This window comes from Motacilla alba, chromosome 9 (genome assembly GCF_015832195.1).
Source record: "Motacilla alba alba isolate MOTALB_02 chromosome 9, Motacilla_alba_V1.0_pri, whole genome shotgun sequence".
NCBI lineage: Eukaryota > Metazoa > Chordata > Aves > Passeriformes > Motacillidae > Motacilla > Motacilla alba.
In genome coordinates, this window is record NC_052024.1 from 6,685,640 (window position 1) to 6,699,928 (window position 14,289).

Sequence of the window (14,289 nt, forward strand, 5' to 3'; positions counted from 1 at the left end):
AGACTCTTGTAATACCATCCTGGCTGCTTTCCAAAAGGAAGGATGGAGTGACAGTCAGACTGTAATGGGATTGCACAGTGGGGGAGAATGACCTGTCTTCTACCACGCAGCGTAAGCAGCGCCCACTTGGCATGTGTGAAGGTGTGTAATGACACAGATCCCAGAGCCCTGCCAGTCTGCCTCACTGTGCAACTCCATGAACAGGCTGGAATGAAATAAGCCTTTCCCTGAGGAACAGAATGCTCAAGAAAACCATGCGATGCACTTGGAAATCCTTTAATGGTATGTACTTCTTATTTAGTTTGTTTCCTGCACTGCCCCTTTCAGAGCTAACAGACATCAGTGACTTAGAGCTACAAATCTGCTTAGAGGAAGGGAAGGAGGTTAGTGTAGGCAAGAGGACTGCTGAATGAACAGTTTAAATTGCAAATTGTTACACCCAATCCACCTCGCTTCAGAAACCTCAGAGAAATAACTAGTTTAACATAAAATGACGTTTGGTATCCAGGACCTGATGCAGAAGTGACAAGGCCACTTTGATTTAGCTGGAGAGAAAATATGAAAGGTAGTGCCATGTGCAAATTAAACCCTTTGATCCTGACATCAATCTCTTAATTAGGAAGTGTCAGGAAGAGGCAGTTTTGTTAACACATGTCTATCCGGACAGACCTATTACTTTGAACAACAGCAGGATTAAATTCACCAGGATTCATCAAATTTTATTTTGTTGCTTTTCTTGGTGCAGCATTCATCATAGGATCCCAGAATGGTTTGGATGGGAAGGGACCTTAAAGCTCATCCAGTTCCACCATAACAGGGGCACCTTCCACTATCCCAGGTTGCTCCAAGCCCTGTCCAATCTGGCCTTGGACACTTCCAGGGATGGGGCAGCCACAGCTTCTCTGGGCAGCTGTGCCAGTGTCTTGCTGCATACTTAATAATTTTTTGAGCTTTATTATTTAAGATGTAATGTCACAATCTTTACCATCAGCAATTTGCTTAAAGGAAAGTTTACGATTAATCAGCATAGACCATGCTACAGATTACCCCTAATTACCACTACAAATGTTCCTGTGCTCTGAACAGTCCCTCACCAAACTCTGTGTTCAGCAGTACATCGCGTTGCTCATTCCTGGCAAGTTCCTCTCCTGTCTTTTCCTATCTGCACAGCTCAGTGCCTGCCAAACCTGAGCTGCCCCTGTGCACTCACAGGTCCTTCTCTGGAGGCACCTTTAGCCTGCTCATCTCATTAGCTGCATGTGCTGCACAGAGCATCTTGGCTGCTTCCCCTTGGTATATCAAGTGCCTGCTCCCTCAGCTTTTGTTTTCTACCTCTTGAATATGTCAGCTGTGGAAATCAAAATCTCCCTTCTAGTGCATATTTCAGCTATACAATGAGTTGTACTTTTCTTTCAGATGATCTTGATTTCCCTATATTCTATCTAGTACAGTGTCTATAGGACATAAATCCTGTACTTCTCTCTGAAGTAGCACAGGCACTGTGTCTTGGGCAAAAGTGTTAAAAATATAGTTGATTTTAGAATGAGATTTCTGCCCCCAAACAGGCTCCATTTGGAATTTCAGCAGGTATGTTTTGTTTGCTGAAGGAATATGCATGGCATTTTTTTATCCAATTATACAAAAAGCTTTGGGTTTAGATATCTGCCTTGGTGGTATAAAGGTATGTACTTTGATTTCTTTGCCACTATTTGACCTTTTCCTAATAAAACCAGTACTTGGAATTTCGTTAATCACAAACTGTTTCAAAAATAAGTCTGCTAAAGAACTACTTTGAAGCAAAATCTTTGAGTAGGAATGATTTGTACATGTTAGAAACTTGAAGAAAGCTCTCTGTGGCTTTCTGCTTCTCTCCAAAAGTCTCTGAGCCCTGAAGTGCCTACATTTTATTTCTGCATCTGTATCTGCTGCTGTAAGACTTAAACAAAAACTCAGGTAAGGAGGCTGACATTAAAACACAAATATGTGATGTTGATATGTGATGTTTTTTCAGTAAAAACACATGCTACTGTTTCTTGCCATGCATGAATACTTACCTCTGATTTGGACGTGGAGCTACAGCAGGGGTCCCTTTATACAGTGAACCTAGGAAACAAGAAAATAAGAATTAGGGTATTAGGTACACTAGCACATGCTCACAATTATTGCACATTTACATTTGCATGTTTAATAGTGGGTACACAGACTAGCGCACAGTGCTGTGCACAGGGCCCTGGAGGAAGGTGACACCACTGAGTTAAAATACATGGAAAAAATTTCATCTTCGCTGTTTGGGCTCATCATAAAAGATGGAATGTGCTTGATTCCTGAGTTGTTGCTCTGGCTGGAGAAACCCTGTATCTGCCTCTCCACAGATGTACTACACTTCTGTTTCTTTCCCATAGTGGAATTTTACCAGATTTGCAAGAAGGACACAGAGAGTACATATGGAGCCAACAGAAGGAAGGAAGCTCTTGGCCATCCTGTCCTATTTTGGGAAGAGAGAACTGGAAAAATAACACGCACCTAGATTCTGGAACACAGGGACAGAGTGTTTGTTGAGAGATAAATTGATCATAGTGAAACCAGGGCATTTTGTCCCATTATATGGGTGTGTGTATGAATTTCAGTTAAATGTGATGAGTTAATTTTGGTCTGAGGTACTGTGAAACACAGACCAGACAGAACACAGACTGATGGGCATTTTCTTGCAGAAAAGAGCTATGGAAAACCAAAGGGAGGTTTTGATGAAGATATGAGGGTCTGATTTTCTTCATACATAACAGGGTGAGAGACAGTCCGAGGGAAGTCAGTCACATTGGAGCAGGATAAGACCAGATGCTAAAGGGTTTTGTTCTGGGAGTGCTTTCCAGAAATCCAAAAGGATACAGGCCCAGTGGAGAGACTGAAGTGTAAGGTTCACTCGAGCAAGAATTAGCCTTCATGCTCACTGGAACACCTGACCTGGAAGTGACATATACACTGAACTGGGAGCAAAGTCCTGTAATAAATAACCGTGCTTCAGTCATTTCCTCCTTTGTGCAGTGGAGAACTGTAACTTAATGGCACCAGGGCCAGTTTCACCTTTCTTTCCCTTCTTCTGCCAATGCTTATGAAAAAGAGGGACCTGAGCTGCAAAAGCCACACAGTGAAGATTTCTTCTGGAGAGGTAAATTCCCATCCTGTGGGGTGTGATTCGGTTTATGGTGCAGCATTACTTTGTCAAGAGAAAGAGAAGAGAGAGCCAGGCTTGGCCAGGAAGTGGCCATGCAACCAGGTGCAGGCGGTGGCCACTTACAGCTTCTCTGGGAATAAGAATTTTAAATGTTGGAACTGCATATCCTGGGATTATATGGGATCTCCTCCCTACACGTCTGCTCTTGGCTGCTGTCAGACCAGATCCAGAGACAGCTGTCCCTTTGATGTGACACTTTATGGCTGTCTCTGTGCTTGCATCTACCACTCCCTCCTTGTTTGGGGTCAACATTTCTTTCTTTTGCCCTATTCTGGTTTCTGGTGCTGGTGAAAAAATGCTTGTCAGCTGTGAATCACTGACTGTGGCCCATCTTTAGCCTGTGTTTGCTAAGGACTGTGCTTCTGTGCCACCCTGCACCACTCACAGCAACAGGCCATCTCAGTGCTGAAGTTGTTACAGAGGTCCTGCCTCTGAGCCCTGAATAAGAACATGAGGACTTTGCCATAAGAATAACAGAATATGAAAGACCAGCTGGCAAATCATCCTAGTCATGGAATCACTTCCAAAATCCAGCTCCTTGGGACAGAAAGTTGCTTTGAACACATTAGTTTCTTGGTTAGGACAGCCTAAACTGCATCATCCCTTAGTTAAAGCACTGCTGTAGATCTCTGGCCACTGATATTTTGGCTGTTACGTTCTTGATAGTGAGTTCCTAATTTTATTGTGGTTCCCTTCAGTCCCTTATTTTGCTGTTCATGCCTTGATGGCAATCCCTGCCATTCCAGCCGAGGAAGGTGAACTCTAGGCCTCCGTTTCTGTTTGGTGGTGGGTTCCAGCTGGAGGGTCTGAGGGAACTCAGCTCAGAAAGTATGAATTAAACCTGTGTCTCTGGGATAGCCACTGAACTGCTGGGTCAACGGACCAGCTAAAGGCAACTCTTGGGCAAATCACATTGCATTGGGTAGTCTCTTTATTAGTAAGCCAACCTTGAAGTTCAGACAATAATTGTGCCTAGCACTTGACTGAGAGAACTATTTGGTATGAAAATGTGCACAGTGAAATCTTTAGGGTTAAGAGCATCTCCAGTGTTATGTGGTAGAACTCAGAGCACCACTCCAGTGCTGCAGGTTCTCTGCAGATGGTGTCATGGTTTCTACATCGGGTGTATCTTAATGATCTCTTCTGCTTTAACAAAATTATTTTAAGATATTTTGAGGTTATTTTTTTGCAAGGAAACCCCACTGTCTGTTCTCATCAAAGCCCTTTTCTGACCTAATATTATGTTCTTGGAATGCAGGTTGCATACAGTGATCTGAAACATAATGGTGGTTTTCAGAAAGGTAAGTCCTACTCTTTCTTCTGGTTGAGTGAGGCCCAAAGAGGAGGGAAATTACCTTACCATCATGGTTCAATCAAAAGAAAGTTGCAATAACCCAGTGTCAACAAGGTATAAAACAATTTCAGCCTAGACCAGGGAAGCAGATGTGTCTTGCCTCACCAGGCCATCCTCTTGTTGAGCAGGTGACCTCTGTCACAAGGTGTGGCACAAGTTACCTTTGGAGTTTTATTCAACACAACTAAGAGCTGTTAGTCTGTACCATTCTTCATAATCTTGTGCAATGTTTATGGATGCTTTACATTGGTTGTTTGGTTTTAAATGTAAGCCACAAAGTATTTTGAGAGGAAAAATAATTTTTTTTTCAGTAAAAACATTGAAACTATGACAATCAGTGCTGTGGTGTGTAACAAAAGTTGTATATGACAAGACACAGCTACAAAGTCCACTGATCTACAACTCTGTTTTAAAGTTGTACACTGATCTACAAAGTACACTGATCTACACTGTTCAGTTTTTATTCCATCTTTCTGTTTGAATCTGTATTAGGGACTGGAGCAAGAGAAGGTGCTCCTGAGGGCCTGGAGTAGGGAAGTATAACCAGGACGCTCATACAGGCAACACCAAGATGTTGCTCATTCCTAGGAAAGGGCAGCTGTGGCTCACCCCTTCCTCCAGGCACAGCAGAGCAGGTTCTTGCTTGCTCTGCAGAGGTGCCAGATGTTGACAAGCCTCTACCTATGTGAAGAGAGGAGCTGGGCTGGATAAAGAATGTTGGTGGCTTTTTTTCCTAAGAGAGATCATGGGTGCACTCACATTTCAGCTATAGCAGGAAAAATAAATATCTAAAATTGCTCGCAATGGAGGCCTCTACATTTCCAGGCATCCAGTATGTACATATGTTTGTTTGTTTTTCTCTTTCCTGGTAAAGTCTATGTTCTCAAGAATCTCTTCTGAGAAAATATCATAGCTCATGTGAGGCTGCCAAGCCATTTCCCCAGCATTCACTATGCCCCCAGCCAGCCTCTGGGAGGTACTGGAGCTGCATTACTGCTGTCCTTGGAAAAAGTCTCATTTCCTCTTGTGAGACAGCTGGGTTTGATGACTTGTCCAAAGTCGTGTTCCAGATCAGCTGTGGGGCTGGGAGTAGAATTCAGAGGTCTGTAAATGTACTGCCTGCAAGCAGTAAGAGCTTACCCAGTTAAACACTGCTAAAGAAATCAAATAACTAAAAAAGGAAGAGCAAGAGGTGTTTGCCTGTGAGCTACATGGCATCAAGTATGTTACTGTACTTGACAGTAGCTTTTTTTCTCCCCAGGGTGATCATGTGTGGCTGGACACTCAACCAAACAGTGAATTTAATGTCCCAATTGGGGCAGTTGTGAAGGAATCTGACTCAGGACGGATTTTGCTGGAGGATGATGAAGGCAAGGTGGGCTATGCTATAACCTTCTGTAAAAGATGAACATGAAATGTAAAAGTACAAAGTACAAAAGAAGGTCCTATTGGGTCAGACCAAAGCTCCATCTATCCAGGTGGTCTGACTTTAATATAGGTAGGATATACTGAAAGAAAGACTACAGAAATAAGGCAAGTATAGGGTGGTCACCTGGCATCGCCAGGTCCAGCACTAGGAAGATTCAGAGCTTCATAAGACAGAGGTTATATCTACATGGTTAGGAAAAGGAAATGGATGGGCTCCAATCCCTAAATTTGGGGAAGTTTTAGGTGGAAACATCATCCCACTGAAATCAGTTCATCCCTACTTCATACAGTGTTCTGCCTGTGATGACAGAGTTGCACTCTGAACAGTGTTAAAATTGGTGCTGTTCAGAACTCACCTGAATAGCTTCATTCAGTGTTTTAAATCATCTTGCTTTAAACCAGTTAATTCCTGTAGACTGGTTCCCTGTGTGTTAGAACATGCTTGCTGGAGCATTTATTATGCTGAAGCTCACTCTAGTCTAACCCAGCTCTCCTTTGTTTGCCTCTGAGCCACAGCATCACACATTAAAGTCTGTGCCTTGCCTTTGTCAGGAGCACTGGATCACGGCTCGGAACATGCACATGGTGCACCTGATGCACCCTTCCTCTGTCCAGGGGGTAGAGGACATGATCCGCCTCGGGGATCTCCACGAAGCTGGCATGGTGCACAACCTCCTCATCCGTCACCAGGAGCACAAAATCTATGTGAGTGCCACAGTCACTTCAGGAACAGCCAGGTCACTTCCAGGTCACTTCCAGGAATGGCCTCTACAATTAACAAGTGACTTGTGCAGCCTGTGAGCCTTTCACACATGGGCCCTCTGACTTCTTTAATGACTGAGGGTGCCAAGGAGACACAGCACAGTTTTCCTCTTCTTTCACTTGAGTACTTTGGTTGCCCTTCAGTCACAGTGCTGGCACAGGTAGTGACTCCAGTTACCTTCTCCCAGAGTGACCATTGCCACCAGCCACTGACAGTGAACTAAATCCAGCCCATGTTACAGCTTACTGCTGCTATTACCTGGAGGATCAGCCTAACTAGTATGCAGGGACATGATTTCAATTGTCCCCCAGTACAACATTTACTTGATTTTGATGTAATAAGATGGCTAATGAATAAATCTGGATATTTTGTCCATACAGGTTTTATCTGTAACTGGGAAATTTTATTTTCTTTTTTCCTCGGTTTCCAGTTTGTAATATAATTAATATTCAGGTTTTTCCATGCTTTGCCTCCCATGTTATATACAGTACTGGAGAGAAGCTGCCTCTTACAACATAGGTGTGACGATATTTAGTGTTAAAAAGGACTGAGTTTACATATCCTACAGTTACAACTAACAAGGTGTGTGGATAGACCTGTTATATTAAACTCTAGCAGCCCTGCATTTGTTTCATGTAGTTTTCCAACAATATTATTGCCTTGCATCTCCATAGCCTTCGACAGCCTCCTTCATTTCACTGGTGGTGCTGTATACAAGTGTTTCTAAATCACTGTATGAATAGCACAACTATAACTTGGCCCATTAGCAAAGTTCAGCCACATCTGCACTGGAATACAAAAGCAGCTTAACAAAACACTGCAAAACACCTTACAGTAACGCCGAAGTGCCAGGTCAAATTGCACTTCTGTGTGCTTCAGCTTGAGACAGAGAACTGAGCTGTCATTTAGCAAGGAGATTACACCTAGCATTCTTCCTTGGGCAAACCCCTCCTTATCCTGGGATGTTCAACAGCAGCTGATAGTGAGGAACTGGGCTCTCAGCCTCACCCAAGGGCCATGATCTCCCAGGCTTCCCTCCTGCCTCTGTGTAGATTTATACTGCAAGTGGCTTTGGTTGTATTCTTGTTTGCAGGTTTGCTGTGGCAATAATGCTCACAACTGTTTTCCAGACTTACACAGGATCAATCCTTGTAGCAGTGAATCCATACCAGCTGCTGCCCCTCTACACGGTGGATCAGATCAGACTCTACTGTAACAAGAGGATTGGAGAGCTTCCACCTCATGTCTTTGCCATTGCAGATAACTGTTACTTCAATATGAAGAGGAATAAGAGAGACCAGTGCTGTGTGATCAGGTGAATGGACTTGGAGAGGACAAATAGCAGAAACCACGTCTGGCATGGTTTGGGGCACCTTGTGGACACAGGTGGACAAAGGAAGGTCTCCTGACCTTCCAAATGGAAGGGCACAGATAAAACTAGAGACAACAGGAAGGAAATATTTTCTTCCCTGCTCTTTCATTTTCAGTTAGGGCTGGAAAACGTAAAACATAAGCAAAGGATTTCTGAAGCCCATTGTTTTCCCCCAGAATCTTTCAGTGTGGTTGTACAATCTGCATGTGGTCACTACATACAGAAACATAACACCTGAGTGTGTGTGACATAGGGCTATCTTTTACCTTGGAGACAAAATATTTATGTTACATGTATTTTCCAAGGCTAGACATTACCTCAAGAGAAATAACCTCTGCTAACCCAAAGGTGGATGGTACCTTTCTTCCTCCTATAAAGAATCCATTTTGTGTTTGTCATCAATGTGAAGAACCAGATAGTCTCATGCAATAGCACCTGATTATAGCTGAGTCACCTCAGCTGATGTGCTAACACTAGCAGTGACATTCTGGTAGTGCAATAAAGAAGATAAGTAAGTGGTCATTTAATTTGCACAGGTACAGAATGTCTTCCATGGATTTGCTTATTTTTAATTGGTGGGAGAATTTAGTTCTCAGCCTAAGTCTGACAACTTAAATTTGAGCAAGTAAGATGATGAAAGACTCAAATTTTCCAGCCCTCTATGAAAGACAATCTGATCTGCCATTTACAGGGTAAACTTAAGTGGAAATGTTTTGGGTTTTTTTTGGTTTTTTTTGTTTTTTTTTTTAACTTGGTCTGCCACATTACCAAAAAAACAAAATTAGGAAGCCTGTAATGATATTTTTTCTTACTGCAGTGGGGAATCTGGAGCTGGTAAAACCGAAAGTACAAAGCTAATACTACAGTTTCTGGCAGCTGTCAGTGGCCAGCACTCCTGGATAGAGCAGCAAATCCTAGAGGCCAACCCCATTCTGGAAGGTGGGTTACTTAGCAAACATGGCTGATTTACCACATTTCTCTCAGGATAAAATTAATCAGAAACAGATCCTTGAACCATTGTATCTGCTTAACTGGTAACCCCCTGAAACACTGGTGATGCACTGTAGATGTTCTCTATACTTTTCTGCCATGTTCCCATGCACTCCAGCTTTGCTCTCACGCTGTAGGAGGAGTTGCCTCTGTAGTATACACCCTGGAACTGCCAGGAGCACAAGAGTCCTTGGGACTGCAGAGCCCAGGGCAAAGCCCCCTGGTTTGGCACTTGCCCTAGACAGTGACAAAGTGACTGGACAAGCATAGATGTATCTGTAGGGGAGCTCCCCGAGACACCCATCTTTCTCTGTACAGGGATCAACATGTTCCCAGTAAATCATTCTGGAGGCCTTCAGACTTGCCCAGATCTCTTGGCTGGCCAGATATAGACCACATTTGGATCATCTGAATATGTCTTTTAAGACCAAATTATCTGGGTGCACAGTATGCCTGCCCCTCTCTTCAGGAGACAGACTGAGACAAGACATTCTCCAGTGCTTCTCAGCACTGCCATTTGGAACACAATGTGTAAAACACTAGCAGCAAAGTAGAAAGGGGGGAAAAAAAAGGCTTGATGTTCATGAACTGTAATAATACAGATACCATCTCTGTCCCTTGCCCATCAGCTTTTGGAAATGCCAAGACAATTCGAAATGACAATTCAAGCCGCTTTGGGAAATACATTGATATTCACTTCAACCAAAATGGTGTGATAGAAGGAGCCCGCATAGAACAGTTTCTCCTGGAGAAGTCCCGGGTCTGCCGGCAGGTGAGGGCACTGGCAGGTGTACATTCTGCCTGTTCTTGTGTTAGAAGCTTATCCTGACAAGGCTGTCCACTGGCCTATTTCTTTTATTTTTAGGCTCCAGAGGAGAGGAACTATCACATCTTCTACTGCATGCTAATGGGGATGAATACAGAGCAGAAAAAGATGCTGAATCTGGGCACTGCTTCAGAGTACACTTATCTCACTATGGTAATCTTTGCTTTATTCTCCATTATCCCTCTGCCATTTGCTTCTTACATCAAGCAATTACAATCACTAGGAGCTGCAGATGGTAGTTACAAAATATGAACAGTCCTTCCTTTAGAGTACCAGAAGCAGTAACACCAAAAGTGTTGCTGTGAGCATCAGTTTCAAACACTTACTGTATTGTCCACCAGTGGGAAGCAGCTTGTAGCAGGTTAAAGCTTTCTGTCAAAGTCAGACTTAAGAAACATTAAGGACATCTTAAAACAGAATGTGGACAACATCCCCCACTTTCACAGACACTCAGATTTCAAAGGAATGCAAGGGTTCTCATGCCAGGGAGAACGGTAATCACATATGTGTACCTTAGAGGAAAATTAATAAGAATCCTAGTCCTTATATCTAATAAATCTTATATACATAATGCAGGCAGCTGGCATTCAGCATAACCTCCCATGACTGATGCTAATGACCATGAGTTACGATGCCATTGTGGCAGAAGTGGAATCTTCATAGGTGAGGTTTTTGAAAATAGCTAATTGAGTGGTTTAGGGCATGAAAGCCATGATGAAAATCCTATCCTTTAGCCTGTGTATATACCTTATATTAAATATGCTAGCTGGTTAGATTTGGGCTCTTCTACAGCTGTGGAAAGAATGTGTTTAAGTCCTGCCTCTACTGAAATTAGATGGAGCTGGGCATCTAATTTCTAGGAAATGAAAACAAGTCTGTTTTTGGGGTCTCAAAAGCAAAACCATTAAAGTTGTAGAGACTTTTTCAAATGTAATGTTTTCAAAATAGCAGTGATCTTGCAGCAAAGTTGATGAGTGCAATTAATGCAATTAACCCATTGGCCATTCCATGAAAAGGCCCCTAGATCAGCAGTAGGGCACTGTGATACTGAAATAGGAGGACTGGAGTAAAGGAGAACATATCCATGGTTTTGTAAAGGTTAGCTGTTGGTACAAGCTGGCATGTTTACATATTGTAAATTGAAATGTCTCAGAATATTTCATTTTTGTAATCATCACACTATATTGTCAGAAATGGCAGGGCTAAAAAAGGCATTTCCTCATCTTTGTTACGGCTGAAAATAGTTTCTATCAGGAGCAGCATCCTAGGACCTGCTGTGCAGGCTTTGATGAAGGTGCTTCTGATGCTGCCTTTCATGCTTCCATTTGCCTTCCACTAGGACCTAATATTTTTATTTTGAAATCTGCCTTCTAATACTTATTCAACCTGACTTGCTTTGGTTTGGGATTAGGGCTCCTAATTTTCCATTGACAAGGCAGAGAGAGGAAACCAAAGAAACAGGCATGGCCTTGTAAATGTAGTTAACCTTGTCAAAGCTTCCTGTCCTTCTATGCTCCAGAGCAGCCTTCCCATCAGCTTTTCCTTTTGGCTTCCTCAGTATTCAGCCTAACCCTGGAGAACGCATTACTGAGCCCTCTGTTAATGCATTCTTTTTCAGAGAAAACATGAAGGAAGATACAATCACGGGAAGAGGATATAGAATGTCTAAATAGGTTTTTACCTTGCATCCTTGTGCACTCACAGGATAGCCACCCTGTGTACTCAGGCTTGTCCCCCTGCACGTGCTTTCTTCCTTGTCTGGGTAGCAGGAGGATCTTCCTTACCTGTTGGTGTGGTGCTTGCAGGGTAACTGCACGTCCTGCGACAGCCGGAATGACGCCAAGGATTATGCCCACATCCGCTCGGCTATGAAGATCCTCATGTTCTCAGACTCTGAGCACTGGGACATCAGCAAGCTGCTGGCTGCCATCCTGCACCTAGGGAATGTAGAGTTCCAAGGTAAATTCAGCATTGCTTGTGCTTACTCAGACTTCATGGTAAAGGTACTTCCCTTGGGCGCTTCCTGCTTCCACCTGCACAGATTAGGTTGTGCTGCTCTGACCTGTAACAGGTGAACAGAGTTGGAAGGGCAGGCAGATAAGCACCATGAAATTCTGATTTGTGACTCCACTGCTACGTGTTTTGCAAAACAGAATCTTATTATTATTATTTTGTCACACTGTCAAGTCTCCATGGTTGTAAATAGGCCCTTATCACACAAACTGAAACAACAGAATATAATACCATGCTACATTTGCTGATTGTTGTTCTACACAGGTCAGAGGACACAGGAGTGATGTTTGCCTCGGAAATTATAGCAGTCATCCTCCTGCTTAAGTCTGCTGAACGCTCACCTGCATAGTGCACTCACTGCATAGGAATAGACAGGCACCGTGTGGCAGTGTGACCCACCAGCACTCGCCAGAAGCTTTCACATTTTAGAAAAGAACTCCTTGCTTTGTGGTACAGCAGGCCCAATACAGAGATTCCAGGTGGATTCTTTGCATTAATGCTGACTACCAAAATTAGGGATTTCTTGTATTCATCTTTGTTGTCTAATTTCCCACAAGTCAGATATGTAGGAAAAATATTTCCAGAAACATATTTTCTGGAGTCAGGTATCACTTCCCCAGATCCCCAGCATTTACTACTTTAAATAAATAATCTTGTCAATTTGGCTGCTGTTTTTAGTCTGATGTTTTAGGCACAAGAGAGCCCTGTGGATCCCAGGATCTGGGTGAAATCAGGACCCTGCTTGGTAAAATCACCAAACCTGTCATTTCAAAGAACTGAGTACCTTCCCAGTGTTATGGGGTCACAGAAATACAGCCACATTAACAAGAGTGATGGTTCCCCCTGAGCTGGTTCTTTCTTCCTTGCAGCGGCCGTGTACGACAACCTGGACTGCTCTGATGTGATAGACTCACCACACTTCTCCATTGCCACCAAATTGCTTGAGGTAATGGACTCTCATCTTCTCCCTTGTTCCATGAGCACGCTGGCAGAGCACGTCTCTGGAGTTTATGTAGGAAGGAACATTCAGCAGGCATAGTTGCCTCTGTCCTGTTGACACTCCAGTCATGCTGTTGCAGATGTCTCTTCAAGCTGGGAGACCTTTAAATGGTACAGCAAGTTGCCAGTGGATGCTGCTAGACAAGCAGTTTGTCATAGTCCTCCTCCTGATACAAACTTTGCTGGATTTCCTTTGTTCACCTGGAATGACCAGGTTGCCATGACTGTTTCTCCAGGTGGACTCTAGTGAACTCCAGAACAGCCTCACAAACCTCTCCATCATTGTCCGAGGAGAAAGTGTGTCCAGGCCTCTGAATGTGTTTCAAGCTGCCAATGGGAAGGATGCCTTTGTGAAGGTACTGGTGCTCACAGCTTCCCTGTTTAAAGACTGGGGATGCTTTCAGAGCTGTCTTTCTTCCTGGCTGAGGAGCCCAATGTGGTAAACATTGACCCAGTCCCAGGCATAGCTTGACAGCACAATAGCAAGCAGTAAGTTACATCCAAAGTCTCTAATGATGGGCTCTAATTCCTCTTCCTTTTTTTTTTTCTCAGGGTATATATGGGAGGATTTTCTTGTGGATCGTGAACAAAATCAACTCAGCCATTTCCAACCCAGCTTCTCAGAAGCCTAAAGAGAGACATCAATCCATTGGACTGCTGGATATTTTTGGGTTTGAAAACTTCAACAACAACAGGTAGGAAACTCCAGATGCAATGCAATAGGAAGCTGAAAAGCAGCTGATGTAAAGGGGAAGAAAGAAAAAACAAAGAGACACATGCTCTTTCATCATTATCTTGATTCTCAGAAAAAATGGTGAGAATTTCATTACTGGATTTTCCCAGTTTTGATCATGCAGATTGAATTTTTCTTCTGTCTTGATCATATCTCTGCCTCCTTCCCCAGCCTTCATTTTAGTACAGCCATTGCACATGCCTATTCCAGATCCCAAGGAATTGTCTGGCCTTCAGCCAGATGATGTCCCTCAGTGACTTTTGGAACAGAATCTAGGATCTCTACAGTCTGTCTTCTATCTTTTGTGTTCTCTCCTGCTATTTTGTGCTGTTCCCAAGACCTGCAGTCCCCATGGATCCTCACTGTGGCGAGCACCCCAAAGGTACACAGTGTGCCATAGCAAGTATGAGGTTATGACACTCGGGTGCAGCATAAAGGAGTAAATAATAAAGGAAGTGGTAGTGCCAGTGCAAGCAGAAACATGTCACATGCTCAGAAGTGATTTTCACAGTTAAACGTTCCCCTTTATCTCTGAAGTTTCTTGAAACACATAAAGATCTTTTCTTGCCTCCTCAGCAA

At 43.3% G+C, this 14,289-nt stretch overlaps 1 protein-coding gene across 6 annotated transcripts in view; it reads left to right on the forward strand.

The window, feature by feature from the left end:
• Positions 1-117: 117 nt before the first annotated feature.
• MYO7B (myosin VIIB) overlaps positions 118-14,289 on the forward strand; it is a 54,599-nt gene continuing 40,427 nt past the window's right edge. For 5 of the 6 annotated variants that reach the window (XM_038145473.1, XM_038145477.1, XM_038145475.1 and 2 more), the window contains exons 1-12: positions 293-3,166; positions 4,491-4,533; positions 5,848-5,961; positions 6,567-6,719; positions 7,908-8,092; positions 8,967-9,088; positions 9,769-9,911; positions 10,005-10,118; positions 11,771-11,924; positions 12,848-12,924; positions 13,214-13,333; positions 13,530-13,672. In XM_038145473.1, the coding sequence (XP_038001401.1) occupies positions 4,516-4,533; positions 5,848-5,961; positions 6,567-6,719; positions 7,908-8,092; positions 8,967-9,088; positions 9,769-9,911; positions 10,005-10,118; positions 11,771-11,924; positions 12,848-12,924; positions 13,214-13,333; positions 13,530-13,672 (1,343 nt within the window). In that variant the 5' untranslated portion in view covers positions 293-3,166; positions 4,491-4,515. The other variant, XM_038145474.1, reaches the window with a different exon arrangement.